Source organism: Sarcophilus harrisii, chromosome 5 (genome assembly GCF_902635505.1).
Source record: "Sarcophilus harrisii chromosome 5, mSarHar1.11, whole genome shotgun sequence".
Taxonomy (NCBI): domain Eukaryota; kingdom Metazoa; phylum Chordata; class Mammalia; order Dasyuromorphia; family Dasyuridae; genus Sarcophilus; species Sarcophilus harrisii.
The window spans coordinates 59,965,757-59,985,136 of record NC_045430.1 but is presented as its reverse complement, the minus strand read 5'-3'; the positions used below and the strand labels follow the sequence as shown (position 1 = coordinate 59,985,136).

The 19,380-nt window shown below is 35.2% G+C and overlaps 1 protein-coding gene across 3 annotated transcripts in view; it reads left to right on the top strand.

Annotated features, from left to right (window-relative positions):
- The window catches only part of TEAD4 (TEA domain transcription factor 4), a 77,899-nt gene extending 70,767 nt beyond the window's left edge, over positions 1-7,132 (top strand). For all 3 annotated transcript variants that reach the window (XM_023504615.2, XM_012550792.3, XM_031939309.1), the window contains 3 exons: positions 690-830; positions 5,215-5,367; positions 5,620-7,132. In XM_023504615.2, the coding sequence (XP_023360383.2) occupies positions 690-830; positions 5,215-5,367; positions 5,620-5,733 (408 nt within the window). In that variant the 3' untranslated portion in view covers positions 5,734-7,132. The remainder of the gene's footprint in view (positions 1-689; positions 831-5,214; positions 5,368-5,619) is intronic.
- The last annotated feature ends 12,248 nt before the right edge of the window (positions 7,133-19,380 follow it).

Genomic DNA, 19,380 nt, shown 5'->3' with positions numbered 1-19,380 from the left:
AAATTAAAGCTCATTGAACTTTACCAAGATAATAACTATGACACATGAAGAGTTTATCTTCAGTGCTATAAGATCAGAGGATTTGCAGGTGAAAGTGACTTTATAGATAACTTGGTTCAATGTTCTTCCCTGTAGATAAGAAAATCAAAAGCTGGGGAAATATGAGGGTAGTGAGCAATAATTAGAATTTCAACCCAGGTCCTCTGATGTCAAATCCAGTGATCTCCCTGATGTTCCACCATCACCAATGCACATTGCATCCTTTAAGGTCTTCTTATACTATGTACTTCTTATTCACATCTTTCCATGAAAGATATGGCTATAAATGTGGAAAGATATAAAAAAGTCATTTCACATTCACCCTTCCTTCATTTCTTTTAATATTTTGCAGATAATAATATGATACTCAGCCTGTCCATCTATTATCCCTAGTTCTTATTACATGAAGAGATCATTTCTTTTTCTGGTTCCTTTCTGCTATGCTATGTGCTAGCCAGCTATGAATTTTCAAGTAACCACTGTCTAAATTCTTTTGAAGTTTTCCCACTTTCTTCTGGTCCCTTGACTGGTTTAGAATCTTTGTTAAATAGAATGACTTTGTAAGGTATTTGAAGCTGTCAAAAATGTGTCTGGATACCTTTGTGGATTCATCTGAACTATTTGGTTCTGTGTGATAACTGTCCCAACAGGCTGACCTCAACACCAACATCGAGGACGAAGGCAGATCTTTTTATGGGGTCTCCAGTCAGTATGAGAGTCCTGAGAACATGATCATCACCTGCTCCACCAAAGTCTGCTCCTTTGGCAAACAGGTTGTGGAGAAAGTAGAGGTGAGCAACTAACTACCTACCCACAAAGGAAGGGGAAGGGGTTGATAGAGCCAGAAGTACAGATGGAGTGCTGATTTCATCTTCCAAAGAGTTCAAGAAAAGCCTGATGCTTAGTGCCTTGAAGAAAGCTCAGGACTTCTGGGTACTATTCCCTACAGTTGACACAGTCCATTTCCCTGTGTGATCTTAAACAAGTGGATCTTTGATTGTAGACTCTCTATAAGCAGAATCCTAGAGGCTGGTTTCCTCTTCCTTCTCCACTAAGCTTCCTTTGGGTCTGCTTTTTTAAAAATTACATTAAATTTTTTGACAGTTGTTTGATTCTAAACTTAGTAACCATCAACAAAAATAAACATTTGAATAAACAAAATGATGAATTATCACACACTTAACTTGTTAGAAACTCCAAATTATTTGTGCTTTTGAAAAGTGTATATTAACAGAATAACAAAATAACTTTTGGAAAAAGTGTTATCAGTTTTTGACTTATTACTATATTCAAGTTACTGTGCTGGGTCCTGAATACAAAATAGGATAAAACATTATTAATTCAGACTCCATTCATTTTGCTTATTCAGGTAGACTAAGGAATATTGTTAACTGACCTACCGAGATAGGATTTAGCCAAGTTTGTTAACAGAGACACAAAAGTTTAAAAGACTCAATTTTTTTGCGTATGTTAGCAATTATTTACATAGAAAAAAGCAATAGATATACTGATTTATAAACTGTTCTTATTTCAATATTTTCTTGGATCCATACCTTCCTTTTTGCCTTTTTATCCTGTGTGATTCTTATTCAAATTTTACCATAGATCTCCAATGAAACCCAGCAAATTAGAAACATTCATCTAGGATTTATATTTTGTTTTATTTTTATATATTTATTTGTTTACATTTCAAGGCTATTAGTACAATACTTGGGTTATCTAATTGATATCATTTACTGTAATCATGAAGGACCCTAGCTCCTTTTCTGATAATCTGAAGCTAATTATTTCTTGCACATAAAAAATGTTATTGCCTGCTCATGTTCACTACATGTCTGTACATTGCTTCTTGGGTCACTGGCAATTTTTATCTTTGGAGGTTATGGCAATGCAATATTTGCAATCATATAATATCTTCAGGAAAATATTGTTTAGGTGAAAGACATTTTTTTCATCCATTTGATTTTTACTGAATGGATATACTTGTTTGAATCATTAGAACAATCTCTTTTGAGTTACCATTCATCTCACTGAGGAGGCCTATAATAGCATTAAGCTTTATCTCAGCATAATACCTTGTCTTTTGGATCTTATTAGGGACATTTGTATAAAAGTGACAAACATTTTGGATAAATATAAATCTTCCTGTTTTATTCTTGACATACCAATCTAAAGGGCATTGAACATAATTACTTCTGTGGTTATGTTTATCAATGAGTTTTACATAATGTTAAGATGCTTTGAAAGATTATATGATTAAGAGTTCTTGAAGACTCCTTTTTTAAGAAGATAATTTTTAAAATTTAATGCAGAGAGGTAGCACAGAAAATAGGAGACTGGACCAGAAATTAGAAAGATACGAGTTTTCAAATATGGCTTGAGATAGTAGCTACATTACCCTGTGCAGGTCACTTAACTAGGTTTTCTCATCTGTGAAATGAGGAAAATAATAACTACCTCTGAAAGTTATTGTGAAGATCAAATGAAGTAATATTTGTAAAACTCTCTGCAAATCTTAAAGTCTATATAAATTTTGGCTTTTAATTTCTTTGATTAAATCCTATTTTGTAATCACTGAACATTATAAATACAACAGGACCTTTTTTGTACTTCTCAATCAATTTTATGATTACAAAGAAAATAATTATTCCTTCACAAAATTTCATGAAAGATTATCTCAATATCTAGGCAGAAAATGCTTATAAAAATTGATAAAGATGAAAAAGTAGGCAGGAAGCATTTCAAGGCTTTACTGTGATATTCCATGATTAGTTCCTGGTTTGTTGGAGCTTTGTTGATATAGTTTCAAAAACCTATCTCTTGATTGAGATCTGCTGCTTTTACATCACATTTATTTACAAATACATCCTTGACTCCTTCCTTGTTCAGCAAATATTAATGGAGGAGGAAGAAAAACAGTTCAGGAATTCTAACACATTCTTTGTGTCTGACTATATGTGTATCATTCAACACTATCTCTGCAATGAAGGGAAGGAGGCACATTTTAAAAAATTCTCCTTTAATAAGATATTCCATTTCATTTTTTGTCTTTGGGTTGATCTTGTTGATTGCAATCACTGTACATATATATTTTCTTGGTTCTGTTTACTCTTTATAATAATTTTTATCTTGGTAAGTTGTGAAGCTGCATACAATTAGTCCTAGTTGGCTTTTTTAAGGCCATAAATGATGATTGATCGAATCTTGGCTAGTCATATTCCTTTACTATCATCCCTGGACTTGACCTAAAGTCAAAGAAAGGACTGTTGGAGACACAGAGTAGAAATGATCAGAGAAAAGCTGGTTAGATATAGAGAGACTTTGGTTTTCTGGAGGGAAGTTTCTACAGTCATATAGTTCCACAGTCCCTTTAGGGAAGTATGGAGAGCCACGTGCCTCTAGATATAGAAGTGGACAGAATTATGGAATGAGTAACAAGGAATTCCTGGGCCAACCTTGGCCCAACCAATCATTGAACAGCAGAACTTTTAGACTAAGCCCCCTGGACAGAGGAAGAGTTCCTGGATGATGCTAAACTTTTGAGCCAAGAAAGGAAATTCTAGAGCTAAGCAGTATGTGGAACTTAGTATCCACAAGGGTCAAAGCCAAAATATACAAGAAAACATAAATCTTGCCCTTTGTTAATATTCTGAGTTATGTGAACTGTGCTAGTTCTAGAGAAATGGAATCATCTTCAAATGTTTTCTCTTTGTGGATTTTGAATCCTAGTGTACTATAGTGCCATAATCATGAAAAATTTTAAAGGTGCCTGGCTGAAGTGGAGATCTACTGGATAGGGGAGAAAAGTTTGTTTTAGGTTTTGGTATAGGTTCTTGTGGTTTTACTTTTTTGTCAAGCTAAATAAAGGAGCCAAAAGCCTTTTCCCTTTTATTGTTGAGTCCTAAATTTGAGTCAAAATGTGAAGTTCCCAAAGTAAACCAAAGGAAAAAAGTTCCTAGGACAGAAATCCATCTGGATATACCTACGGCCTTTGGTTTAAGATCACAGGTTACATAGGTATGGAATTCATTTGCTATTTACACTCTTTAGGATAGAAACATTCCTTGTGATTTGCTCTATTTTAAAAAATATATTTCCTTTCCTGAAATACCTTATAAAATAATTCTTATTACATTTAAAAATATGTGATTATGTGCCATTCATCACAGATGTGCATGTTCCCTTGTCCTCCTCCAATCATTCTTTCAAATTTTGTCTTCATATGTGCCATTTCTATTCCCTCATATACCATATTGGGAACTGAGGTATTAGAATCCACATGAGGTATATACCCATTGACATTGATGATGAAAATAGATTTTTAAAAATACTGGCAAATCTCTTTCATTTTCTGTATTTATTTATTTTTTTGACTGACTAACTGTGTCACCTATGGATGCTTTGGTATGATGGGTCTTGAAGATGCTTTTGGGATGAAAGCTTAACTAAGCTTTCTGCTGACATGATTCTGCTTTCACTAATTTTTGAAGCGATACTGCTTATACTTTTCAACTTTTCTTCTCTCAAATATTTACAAATGAGTTTGTGTTAAAAATTGCTGTGTCCTAGGCTGTTACATCTCTGCTTCAAGCTTTTGTTAGTTTAGGCAACTTGGGGATTTTTTTAAACCTCATTGTTTTAATGATTGCATTATATAAACTAAATTTCTGCAGAAAATAGGGAGGATGCCTTTTTACATATCTCATTCTTTATGAATCACTTTTATGTATGCAGATAAGCAGATCCCCTGTAGCACTTTGATGACCCAATTAAGTTACTTCTTGAATGTGAAAGTAATAATTTTACATTTCTTTGAAAAATAAGGTATAAAAAAGCTAACCTCTCTATTCTCTTACTAACTTACAGCTTGCTTAATAGTCCTATATCTGTAAAAAATGCCATAGTTTCAACCAATTGCTAAAAGGAAGATTAGAGTTGGGCAGAACTATATTGCTTCTCACCAACCAAAGATGATAGTCTTCCTTCATTCTCTTAGAGGAAACTTCCATATCTCTTCTTTTTTCACCAGCTTTTATTTCTGGGGATTATGGGAATCCTTCCATTGGAGTTACTCTATAATATAGAGGCAACCATAAGGGCTAAAGTACATGCATGGGGAATAGAAATGGGGATGTAGAATGATCCTAAATTTCAGTTCTTTTTTGGGTTCTGCAGACAGAGTATGCCCGCTATGAGAATGGCCACTATTCCTACAGAATTCACCGGTCTCCTCTCTGCGAATATATGATCAACTTCATTCATAAGCTAAAGCACCTGCCAGAGAAATACATGATGAATAGCGTATTGGAGAACTTCACTATTCTGCAGGTATGTGTTCAAACAAGTGCTCTAGGAGCTTATACTGGTGGGAATCCAGGGTGGGAACAGGAGGACTGAGTGGAAACTTCAAACTGGGTGGCTGAAGTTCAAGAGGAAGCAATAGATGACATGAACTGTTGCTTGTAGCTAATGATTGGAGCTACAGGTAACCTCAAAACTTTTGAGATGGAGAGGGCAAGTCACTATAGAAAAGGGGAATCTTTTGGGGGATGTCATCACTCTCCTTTCTTCTACTGATAGGTGGTAACCAACAGAGATACCCAGGAAACCTTGCTGTGTATCGCATATGTGTTTGAAGTGTCTGCAAGTGAGCATGGGGCTCAACATCACATCTACCGGCTGGTGAAAGAATAAGACTGGGGATGGAGGACGAGAAGAGCCAGGCTGTGTGTTTCCAGGGAAAGTAGGGAGATCTGGTCTATGCCTGAAGTTCAGCATCAAGAAGAGAACATTTCCCCCCTTCCCAAGAGCAAACATAATTCCCTAACCTCAAATAAACTCAAGATATTACGTATTTTCAGAGGAATGTGGTCTGGCTGTGTGAACAGAGGGAAGGGGCAGGGAAAGAGATCTAGGAGATGAAAGTGCAATTTGTCTGGGAGTTGTGGTGGGGTGAGGATGGAGTCACACATTCCTTATGTGTCATGAGTTATTTTGAAGCCATGATTCCACCGTCTGTCCAGCTCTCCATACCACCATTGAACCTCTGGCCCTGATGATTTACCTAACCCCCTCCCAGTCTTTTCTTGGACCAGATGAGTAAAGGCTTAGGTACCACCATGGAGGAGTCAGAGCTAGAAAAGACCTTATTTTATAGGGGGGGGAAACTGAGGTGTAAAGAGGTGAATGATTTGTCTCCATGATCATAGATAGTAAACAAAGTTGAGATTTGAATTCAGATCTTTTGACTCTAATGCTTTCTCCCCATACCACATTGCTTTCCTATGTATCCATCCTCTGAAGAAAGGCTTGACCAGTCATGAATTGTGTATATTTCATTCACGCTAGTGTGGTTAAAAGTCTTTGTTATACTTGAATATTTGCCCCTGTGCATTCAATTTCATTTCATTCAGAGACTGGCCCTGGAAAAAAAAGTAAAGTGAAAGAAAGCCGTGGTGGGGGTAGGTTTGAGTAGGATAAATAGTAGGATAATAATAGAGGACCTTCCTTAGCCTAAGTATATATCCTCCCCCCTCTCCCCAGGAACATCCATTTATTGAAAAAAAAAAAAACATTTATCTAGTGCTTGTCACATACAACACTAGGGCACATTCAAAGTTTAGATAATACTTCCATCTTAGCTAAAGATCTTTCCCTGATGGAGTTTGCATTTTGATAGGTAACTGAGACCAGCTTCTGCAATGCCCAATATTACATGATAATTGCCTTAGTTGCAGAATGTGTCAAGTGAGGTTTATGGGGAAAGTTGCTACCTATCACCAGGGACTCAGGGAAAGTTTCATGGAAGAGAAGACATTTGCTGGGATAGGAATTAAGTGGGTAGAGGAGAAAGGACATTTAAACAAAAGACACAGCATGAGCAAAGGCACTGAGGTGGGAAAGCATGGGTGGAAAAGCTCTTAAAGAGGCAGATAGGAGTCCGTGTTGACTGGGGAAATGGAGACTATTGAAGAAAATGACAAGAAACAACCTTTGAAGTCACGGTGAAATCAGAATGTGGGAGGCTTTAAATGCTAAGGAGATTATACTTTAGACAATGAGAAACTACTGAAGAATAAAGGAGTCACCCAACTAGCTAACATCTTCCCTGTTTCATTTTTCCTACCATTTAACAATAGGCCAATTTAATTTTTTACAAAGTTGCTTGTTTTTACAATGTTGTATTATAAATTGTTCTAATTTTGTTCACTTTGCACTACATAATTTCATACAGATTTTTACCAGGTTTCTCTGAAATCAGCCATTTATTTCTTACAGCACAATAGTGTTGAATTTATTTTATTTTAAGGAGTATGGGAGGATAATTGGGAGAATAGCCTGAGGTATTTGGATATCAACTTGTCCTTACAAAATGAAGTCCAGGTGAAAGTTCCTTGATTCCAACTCAAAACCTCAAAAACTTCCCAATTCGGGAAGTATCTGGGTGGGACAAAGCAGGTGGGGTATATTTCTATAACCCCAGAGCATCAGGCAGTGCTCCAAGTTATCAAAACATTGCTACTCCCTTCTCTTGAAACATAGATCAAAATATTTTAGTAGTTTGGGGGACTCTTGGGATTTTGGAATTTAGAACTGACATAAAAGAGACCTTAGATAATTTAATTTAGGGTTTCTTAATTTTGTATGTCATAGACCCCTGTTAAATAGACAGCCTGTTAAATGCTAGAATAATGTTTTTAAATGCTTGCGTTTTTTTTTTAAATGCTTGCGTTTTTAATGCAATAATATTTAAAATACATTAGACTTGAAAGGAAGCCAAATATATTAAAATTCAATTCTCACAATTTTTAAGAAAAAAATAAGTTCTTGGAGAGTTTTAGCGGGGACTATTTTAGAAATAAAGACCCTCAGGTGACTGAGCAAAATTTGTCTGAAGAGAGATCTTTTACTAGACTATAAATTCTGACAATAAGGGCAAAGACTACAACTAATTTCTCTATATTTTCTTATAACTGACACTCAGCCCACACTTAATAGGGCATTTGATAAATGAATTGGATCTAGTCTCTGCTCTCCCTCAGGGGTGCTGTGGTCATAGGTGACCCTTTGCTGCCACCTTGTGGCTTTTACCCCAACCCTCCCTCCCTGGCTCCCCAGCAGAGAGCAGGAAATATCTCAAAGGATCATAGGATTTCAGAGTAAGGGACTTGGGGACCATCTGGTGCTTATTTTGCAGAGGAGAAAAACAGAAGCTCCAGGGAATTAAAATATCTTGCCCAAGGTCACAGTTCAATGACCTAGCTAAGGCTAGATCCCAGATCAGATGTTTATTCAGAACTTACTTTGCAAGGTTGTTGTGAAAGTGCTTGGTAAAAACTTTACAAAGAATGTGCTTTATAAACTGCAAAGCCCTACAAGCAAGGCACTGAGCTCTGCCCTGGGGACACAAAGGAGATACAGGTCCTGCCCAATAAAGTTCTCATTTATAGAGTCTTAAAATTTTAAAAATATTTTCATAACTACAACCTAAAGAGGGAGGTAATGCAATTACTCTTACTTTTGTCTTTGCAGATTAAAAATAGGTTTAAATACAGGTCAAGCAAACCAACTAGGTCACCTAGCAAATGATAGTTTTAGGATTCATCTTCTCATTTCATAACTTTCCCCACTCTATTTATTGGTGCACTATCATCTCCAGAGTTATTAATGATCTAATGATCAAAGCCAATGATTTCTCATTCTTCTTGACCTCTCTTTAGCCCTTGACACTATGGACTAATTACTTCCTTAATACTTTCTCCAATTTGGGTTTTCATGACATTGCTCTTGGCTTTCCTTTTAGTGATCTGGCCTCTCTTTAGTTTTTATTGCTTCATCATCATTCCTATCCCACTCCCATTCCCCCAGTGTAGGTGTATCTTATGGTTCTATCTTGGATCTGCTTCTCTTTCTAGAATCTCTCGTTGGTCTCACCAACTCCTACTAGTTCATCTTTCTGTTTCCAGCCCGAGATCCAGACTGGATCTCCAGATCACCAACCGCATATTGGACATTTCTCCTTTGCTATCCCAGATGCATCTCACACTCAACTTATTCAAAACAGAAGTTATTTTTCCCCCAAGTTCTTCCCTCTCTCTAACTTCTACTAAGAACACCACCAGTTTTTATAGCCACCCAGTTTTAGTTTTGGAGTCATCTTTAACTCTTCACCAACTCTTATATGTGATCATTTGCCAAGTCTTGTTGATTTTACCTTTACAACATCTCACAAATCCATCCCCTCCTCTACATTCATACTACTTCAAATTCTAATTACTTGTCTTCTGTACTATTATAAAAGCCTCCTGATTAGTTTCCTTGCCTCTGGTCTTTCCCCTTTTCATGCTATCCTTCGCACAGGTGCCAAGTGATTTCCCTAAAGCACAATTTTAACTATATCACTCAACTACTCAAAAAGTTCTAGTGGCTCCCTATTGCCTCTAGGGTAAAACACCATTCTGAGCGTTTAAAGCATTTTATAATTGGACTCCAATCTACTTATCCATTTCCCCCCCTTCTCCTTCCCCATCTTTCCCTCCCTTCTTCTTCCCTCTCTTTCTCCCTCCCTCCCCACTCTCTGTTTCTGTCTCTGTGTATATCTTTGTCTATGTCTCTGTCTCTCTCTGTCTCTGTGTCTGTCTGTCTGTCTGTCTGTGTGTGTGTGTGTGTGTGTGTGTGTGTGTATGTGTGTCTCTGTCTCTCTCTTTCTGTCTCTATCTCTCTCTGAACTAAGTATTTACCCGTTTATCTGCATTGGTTACTGCAGGAGAGAAACACATAGTATCTACCCCTAGAGTTTCCAGTCTAAAGCCCAAATTATGTGGCAGAGGTGCTTACATAAAGAACCTGTAGATGTTTGCACTGACACTAAGTATCCAAATAAAGTAAATCACACCTTTATGTTGAAGGTAAGTAAAGAATGGCATATTTTATGAGTTATTTCCTAGAGATCTGTAATGAATCTTATAGTGATATGTTGAGGAAAGCACTTTGTAAACTATAAAGTTTTTAAAGGTTTTTGGATTTTGTTTTTGTAAACTACAAAGCTTTTATTATCATTGAGTCCGTTTAAATTTTACAGATAGATAAAACGAGGCTCATAGAGGTTCTAAAGTACTTTGTCCAATTCATACAAGAAGTTCATAACAAAACACTTTGAGGTTGCTGGCAGGAGAAAGGGCTGCCTGTAGCCTAAAAAAGAATTTGAAAAACTGGAGAGTATCCACATCAGGAAAATCAGGAAGGTGAGATAGAAAGACTGAATAAAGAAATTGATAGTGTTAATTTAGCCTGTTGTCCACTGGAATATACTACAGACCAAATGGCTAGAAAAGATTAAAAGTCAGATAAATATAAGCCTAGTGCAGAGGCATTATATAGCAGTGGTGGTGGGAGGGAGTTGACCTGGGAGTAGTAATGTGCTTCAATTATCTAGCTATCTGTTGGAAATTTCTGGCAAAATAAAAGAAACTAATAGAGCAGAAAAACTAAATTATTTGCTTGCTGTAATGATATGTTCACCAAAACCTGTTTTTCTGGATCGGATTCTGACCAACAACGAATTGATTGCTGAAGGAGAAATGATAGGAACCTTTGGAAGGGGTGGGTAAGTAGGAACTTAATAATAACCAATCTATTTTTGGACATTTAATAGAGAAGAGAAATCTGTACTCTATATTTTGGGAGAATATATATTGAAGGTGTCAGAAAAGTTAAGTAGACCTAAAATTCTGCAGGTGAAGTCGATCAATGAAGATTTATTAAACACCTACAAATGTCAGACATTGTATTAGGTCTTAGGCATACAGATAAAAAGAATGAAAGAATTTTTTTAGATTTTTATTTTCAGTTATAAATTCTGTCTCAATTTCTCTCCCACTCACTGAAAAAAAAACAATTTCCATTTTGTGTGTGTGTGATATACATATAATGTGATATGCATATACATCCAAAACCTTTTACATTAACTTACATGGTTTTAAAAAAGTGAAAAAAATATGCTTCAATATAACACTCAGAATTTATCAGTTATTTCTAGAGATGGATAACATTTTTCATCATGAGTCCTTTGGAATTGTGGATATTGTATTGATCAAAATACCTAAGTTTTCCACAGTTGATTATTGTTACAATATTGCTGTGTATAAAATATTGTTGCTTCCTTTGCATAAGGCCATAAACTCTTTCTAGGTTTTTCTGAAATTATTCCCTTCATCATTTCTTAAAGCACAACAGAATTTCATTATAATTATATACTTTGATTTTTTTGACTATTCCCCAATGAAGGGTCATCTACTAAGTTTCCAACTCTTTGCCACCACAAAATATTTTTTACATGAAAGGGTCCTATTTTTTTTTAAACTTCTTTGGGTTACATTATATACAATAACAGCAAGAAAGTGAAATGATCAACTATGAAAGACTGGGTTCTCAGTGGTTCAGTGATCCAAAGCAATCTCAATAGACTTTGGACAGAAAATGCCTTCTGCATACAGAAAAAAGACTATGGAGACTGAATGTAAAACAACACATGCTATGTTCACTTCCTTTTTCTGTGTTTTTCTCCCTCTCCCATGGTTTTTCCCTTTTGTTTTGATTTTTTCTCCCAACAATTATTCATAAAGCAATGTGTATTGAAAATAAATAAATCACCCTAAAAAATAAATAAAATCTCTTTGGGGGTACAGACCTAGTAATGGTATTGCCAGATCAAAGGGTATTCTGTTTATAGCATGGTTCCAAATTGTTCTTTAAAATGGTTAAACCATTTCACAGTTCCACCAGCAGTCCATTAGTCTGACTTTTTCTACATCATCTCCAGCATTTGTCATTTTCCTTTTCTGTCATATTCACCAATCTAGTATGAGGTAGATCTCAGAATTGTTTAATTTGCATTTCTTTGATTATTAGTGATATAGGACATTTTTTCATATATAGCTTTGGCTTTTTCTGAAAACTGTCTTTTCATATCTTTTTATGATTTATCAATTGGGAATGACTCATATTTTTAAATAATAATAGATTTATCAAAATACATGTAAAGATAACTTTCAATGCTCACCTTTGCAAAACCTTGTGTTCTATATTTTTCTCCCTCTCTCCTCCCCTAAATAGCAAATATGTATAATTCTTCTAAACATATTTCCACATTTATCAGGCTGCACAAGAAAAATCAGATTAAAGAAGGAAAAAATTATAAGAAAAAAAACAAGCAGTTAGAAGGCACAGTGGATACAGTGCTGGCCTTGAAGTCAGGAGGACCTGAGTTCAAATTCTGCCTCAAACACTTAATACTTCTCAACTGCATGACCCTGGGCAAATCACTTAATCCCAATTGCCTCAGCAAAAAAGAAAAAAAAAAAGTAAAAAAAACCAGCAACAACAAAAAAAGGTGAAACTACTATGTTGTGATCTACTGTTAGTCCCCATAATCCTGTCTCTGGTTGAAGATGGCTCTTTCCATCACAATTCTATTGGAATTGGCCTGAATCAGTTCATATTATTTTATAAATTTGGCTCAGTTCCTTATATATCTAAGAAATGAGAACTTTCTTAGAAAAACTGCTACCTCAGTTTTCTTGCTTCTAATTTTGACTGCATTGTTTTTGTTTGTACAAAACCTTTTTGATTTAATGTAATCAAAATTTCCCATTGTACTTCCTGTGATCTTGTCTATATCTTATTTGGTCATGAATTCTTTCTCTTTATCTGTAGATCTGACAGGTGATTTTTTTTTCATGCTTCCCTAATTTATTTATGATAACACCCTTTATGTTTGTATCAGGTATGCACTTTGAGCTTGTCATGGTATATAGTGTGAGATATTGGTCTGTGCCTGTTGTTGTCAGACTTGCTCATTTTCCCAACAGTTTTTATTGAATAGTGTGTTTATGTTTCAATACGTAGAATCCTTGGGTTTATAGAACACTAAGTTACTCTGGTCTGACATTTATATTACTTTGTATCTAATATATTTCTTTGACTAACTGCTCTATTTTTTAATCTTGTTCCAGATTGTTTGAGATATGGTACAGCTAGGCCACCTTCCTTTACTTCCCTCTCCTCCCCCCCACCCATTGATTCCCTTGATATTCTTGAATTTTATTGATATTTTTTCTAGTTCTATAAAATAATTCTTTGGTAGTTTGATTAGTATGGCATTAAATTAAGTAAATTAATCTATGTAATAGTGTCATTTTTTACAATATTGATTCAGTCTATTATAAGTAATTAATATTTCTCCAATTGTTTAAATGTCTTTATTTGTGTTGTGTTTTGTAATTATGTTCATATAGTTGTTCTGTGTGTCTTAATAGCTAGACTCCCACTTTTTAATGCCTTCTGCAGTTATTTTAAATGCAATTTCTCTTTCTATCTCTTCTTGCTGGGAGCAATCATTACCATCAAAGAGCTTACATTTTATTGGGAGACAACATGTATACAAAGAAGTATGGACAAAACAAATATAAAATTAATAAAAAGTAGTAAATGAAAGACAGCCTTAGCACTTGGAGATATCAAGAAAGCCTTCACATAGAAGATGGTACTTGAGCTGTCTTTTTTTTTAATTATAGCTTTTTATTTACAAGTTATATGCATGGGTAATTTTATAGCATTGACAATTGCAAAACCTTTTATTCCAAATTTTCCCCTCCTTCCCTCTTCCTTCTTCCCCAGATGGCAGGTAGACCAATACATGTTAAATATATTAAAATATAATACAACATATGTATATATGTCCATACAGTTATTTTGCTGCACAAGAAGAATTGAACTTTGAAATAGTTAGCCTGTGAAAGAAATAAAAAATGCAGGCGGACAAAAATATAGGGATTGGGAATTCTATGTAATGGTTCATAATCATCTCCCAGAATTCTTTCGCTGGTGTAGCTGGTTCAATTCATTACTGCTCTATTTCATCTCATTGTTGAAGAGAGCCACGTCCATCAGAATTGATCATCATATAGTATTGTTGTTGAAGTATATAATGATCCCCTGGTCCTGATGAGCTGTGTCTTGAAGAGAGGAATTTGATGAATAAGGAATGCATTTCAGATATGAAAAATGATCTGTAGGAAAGCACAGAGATGAGACGTGGATTATCATGTGTGAGGAACAGAGGAAAGGCCATTTTAGCTCTATTGAAGAATCTGGGTGGCAGCTAAGTGACCAAGCCTCTGGTCTGAAGTCAGGAACATCTGAATTCAATTCTGGCCTCAGATACTTATTAACTGTGTGACCCTGAGCAAATCATTTAACCTGTGTTCGCTCTCAAGCACTGGAGAAGGAAATGGCAAACTACTCCACTATCTTTGCTAGGAAAACACCTTAGAGAGCTATGAAGTATCTGACAAAACTGAATGACAGAATAATAAAAAATGATAGAATGAGATTGGAAAGATAAAGGACAAGTTGGGAAGGATTTTAAAAGTCAGAAAAGTTTATGTATTTTATCTTAGAGGGAAGTATATCAGGAAGAATATGAACCTCCCAAGAATGAAATTCCTTAGCATAAAAACAAATTATTCCACTGAGGAAAAAAAGGAAGGACTTTGTGCACCATCATGCACAGGAGTTACATGACTTGCCCACGGTCATATAGCTAGTAATCATCTAAGATTAGAATTAAACTCAAATCTTGATCATTCCAGGTTCAATGCTCTGTGCATGATGGTGCCACCTAGTTGCTTTCACATCCTGCAGTACTGCTCATCTCTGACCAAAATAAACCTCTTACTTCTCAGATTCAAAAAGTTATATCTAAGCCTCAATATAGCCATTTCAGAATTCATACCCATTCCAGGCCATTTCTTGAGTGAACCATCTTCATAAACCATCATCCTGTATCCCTTCATGGCTAAACCCTTTGAGAAAGACTTCTGCAGTCGATGCTTCCATTTCTCTTTCTAAACTTCCTTATAAACTCTCTGCAGTATGACTTCTAATCTCATTACTCAAATGAAGCTGTCCTTTACAAAAGTAATCAATGATCTCTTAATTGCAGAATCTAATATTTTTTCCCTATTCTGATCTTCTTTGAACTCTCTGCAGCATTTGACACAATCTTTTCCTTCTAAATATTTTCTCCTTTAAGATTTTATAACATTGCTCTCAAATAGTTCTCTTGTTGGTCGTACTGCTAAGACAGATACTAAAAAGCTCAGTTTCCCTTGCTAGTATTTCATGTGATTCATTGATTGTGGGAATCTCCCAAGGCTCTCTCTAGGGATCTTTTTTTCCTTTTTTGCTCTATACTATCTCACTTGTTGATCTTATCAGCTTTCATTAGTTCAATTATCATTTCTAAGGAGATGGTTCTAGGAATCAAATATCCAGTCAGTATCTCTGCTGAGTTTTCATCACACATCTTCAACTTTCTCTTGGACATCTTGAACAGAATGTCTTGTAAGCATCCCAAAATCAACTTGTCCAAAATAGAACTTATAACCTTTCCACCCAAATCCTTTTACTGTCAAAGAAACCACCACTTAGTCATCTGTCATTCCTTAATTCCTCACTATCATTCATCCCACATATTTGTTACATTGCTAATTCTTTTCTACCTTCAAGTTTCCTATCTTCTCTCTGTCTCTCTCTGTCTCTGTCTCTGTCTCTGTTTCTGTCTCTGTCTCTCTGTCTCTCTCTGTCTCTCTCTCTCTCTTTTTCTGTCACCTTGTCCTTCCTCCCTTCTTCCTTCTCTCTGTCTTTGTCTCTCTGTTTCTGTTTCTGTCTCTTTCTCTGCCTCTCTCTTTGTTTCTTTCTGTGTCTCTCTCTTTGTTTCTGTCACTGTCTTTCTCTCTATCTCTATCTGTGTCTCTGTCTCTGTCTCTGTCTTTTATCTGGACTTCTGCAATAAAAACTTCCAACTAGTCAAATCTCTTACCATTCCATTACATACTCAGCCAGTGATTTTTCTAAAGCATAAGTTTGACTTTTATCACTACCACCTCCATCTCACTTGTTTCTCTCACTGCTGCTGCTTAATGAGCCCCAGAGATTCCCTGTTACCACCTGAATAAAATATAAAGCCCTCTGATAGTTAAAGTTCTTCATAACCTGGCCCCTTCTTGCCTTTCTAACCTTCTTATACCTTAATCCTCTCCACAGACTTTGTGATCCGGCTACAGTAGCCTATTTGCAGAACATGACACTTCCAGCTCCCTGCCTTTGCAAAAGTTGTCCCCTATGCCTTGAATGCTCTGCCTCTTCTCTGTTTCACTGACATTCTTCAACCCTCAGCTGAAGCCCCACCTTCTGCTGGAGAACTATTCTGGGGGACACAGCTACTAATTCCATCCCCTCTAACACTATTTTCATTTTCTCTGTGTATATCTTCTTTACATGTTGTCTCTCCAATCAGAATATATGCTCTATGGGAGGACTAAGTACATTCTCGGATCGTTATGACCTCAAACTTTCCCCAAATAAGAATTATGAGTGAGATTTCATGAGATAGATTTCAACTATCTCCCCCATCTAAGATACCAAACACCCTAAAGTGGTCATAATCAATGAATTAATAGTAGAGAAAGCTGATCCCTTTTCCTTAATATGCTTATTTAGTAGGCCCTCATCCTTAAATGACCATATGCTGGTAGGATTGTTAGTCGACCCCTGGGCTTATAACAGAACTCAACTCTTCCCTTACTCCCTCTGTACTATAATTAATATTAACAAGTCTAATGATAAACAATAAGTTCTGCCTGAAATCTGGAGAAATGTCTTTAAATGTAAAGAAAAAGAAATTTGAACAATACAAGACTATTCTGCAATCATCAGAACTTTCTACAGGGAATAGAATAATTCAGAATTTTAAGGGAGATCAGGACAAAACCTACAAAATGACATACCCTGAAAACCTAAAGCTGACTATTAATGAAAGAAAAAATGAATTCAAAGAAGCAGGCATGGCAATATCACATTCAGACAAAGAAAAAACAGAAAAAACCAAAACCAAACCAAATTAATAACAAAAAGCCCCTTCTTGCAACATAGAGATAAGCAAAGAAATAATATTATGCTAAAAGGAACCTTAGGCAATGTCAATATTAAACTTCAATGCTCCAAATGCATTTAAATTTGTAAATTAAAAAATAGCTGAATTATAAGAAAGCATAAAAAGTAATATATTAGTGGTAGGAGATTTTAATATTCCTCATTCCTTTTGAGGAACATAAATATAAGTAAAATGAAAATATAGAACTAAAGAAACTGTCTAATTCTTAAAGGGTTATCTATGAATTCTTAGGCTATCCAAGACCCTTTCAGAAGGTCTTCAAGGTTGGATATTTTTATAATATAAGACATTTTTGCCTATTAAAATAACTTTCATTTTCCAACTACATATCTGTGAGGCCAGATTTTCTTTATAAAATTCAGCCAAAATAACAAAAATTGAATGCAGAAGTAGATATGAAAATCCATTTGTCTTTTAGTAAAGAGATTTACATAAAAGCTACTCTTCTTATAAAATGATTTTTCTTTTGGAAAATATAGTTATGTTCATAAGATGTTATTTATATTAACATGTAATGTTAGATTTGTTATTTTTAAATTAATATTTTTAAATGTTCCCATTAAAATTTCTAACAGCAAATATCAATAGATATAACCCACTTAAATGAAAGCTCTTTGGGGTTCTCAATAATTTTTTCCATCTTCAGTGATGATACCTCATTCTTTCCTAATGGTAAAATCCTGTGTTTAGGGATTACAGAGGAAACCACTACTTTCTAGAAGCCACCCATCCCATACCTAAGTTGTATCTAGTAATCTGGAATTACATTATTTTTTCCTGCCCAACTTTATACATCACCTTTGGAAATACAGCTCTCCTAAATCACTCTTCCCAGAGGTCTCTGCAAATGCATGGAATTGCTTTAAGCTGCAGTACTTCTTTTAGGTCAAGGATTTTTGTTGTTGCTGTTTAGGACACAGATTCATAAATTGTGAGAGTCTAGGTAGAGACAGGCTAAAAGGTAAACCTAAGTTACTGCTTACTTTGCAGTTTTTCTTCTTTTTCATTTTTTCTTTTATTGGATACCAATCACTAAAATCGTTAGACATGAGATGATGCAACTGTAGGATCCATATAAAACCACCAATTATTCTACATAAAACTGCCACTAGTATTCTAAGTCAAGGGGAAAAATCTATAGAGTCTAGTGTCACAACTATGGAATAATTCTTCAATGCCTTCAAGCAACAAAGCTGGCCCACTTGATTAAATGTTGAACTCTCTATCCTTCCAATTTTTTTTCTGATATCATAATTGCATCATGGTTATTTGCCTCTTCTTCATTCATTAGATAAAAAGCAGGCTCACCTTTGAAATGAGGATTACAAATCTAGAAAGAAGTTTGGAAAGTATTACTACAGTTATCTGACTATCCTTAGTGAATCCCTAAATCTATCATCGGGCTTTGGTTGCTATAGAGCTTTTTAAAGTAATAAAACATTGAAGCATATTTTGGAGGGACCCGAGATTATTCATTGCATTTAAAAGTGTTTTGGGATAAGTAACATGCCTTATTATACCAGATTGGGACAAATGGGATTGAGGTCTCAGATTCCTGAATGTTAAGAAACAATACAAGCTTAGAAGCTGCATAATTGGACAGAATTCTCAGTGTGTGCCAGGACAAACACTAATATTATTTAATATGATAGTGTTATGATCACCAATGGATGACCTCCTGGATTTTGAAAAAGCTAGGACCTGAGAGCTTAATTTTAAGAGATCATAGGATCACTATGATAGAATAAGAAATGACAGCAGAACATGAATATTAAATCTTTCCTTGAATAAGTTGAGCAATACAAAGAATAATTAAATCCCTCTTTATTCCTTTAATTGAAAAATGCATAGGCCAAATCCTTATAATTTCAAACCCCATACATATCTGTTTTCAATTGGTGAATGTGAGAAAACATTGACCCCAAATGCCTTCTCCTATTAAACAAAACATAGACTGGGAGTGAAATGTACAAATTAGGTGGTTATTCTTTAACATCTGTTTTTAGGAAAATAATATGAAAAGTATTTTCCCAAGTTTGTTATTTTGGAAACCCATCTTAAGGTCAAGGAGAGCCAACCTTAATGAGGGACCAAGACATGTTCTTCTGGTATAAACATTTCTTTATTTCTAAATCTATGTTTTTGGTGTTTCTGAATTTCATGTTATTCATGAGGTCATTTTCTACCAACAAAAAGTGAAAGAGGTTCACAAATCACTTACCTTAATGATATTCATGTAGATTTTAGATCAGTGTTTTGATATGGGAAACATCTGAAAATCAAAATGTCTCAGTTCAAAAACTCACAAAGTTCATTTTATTCAT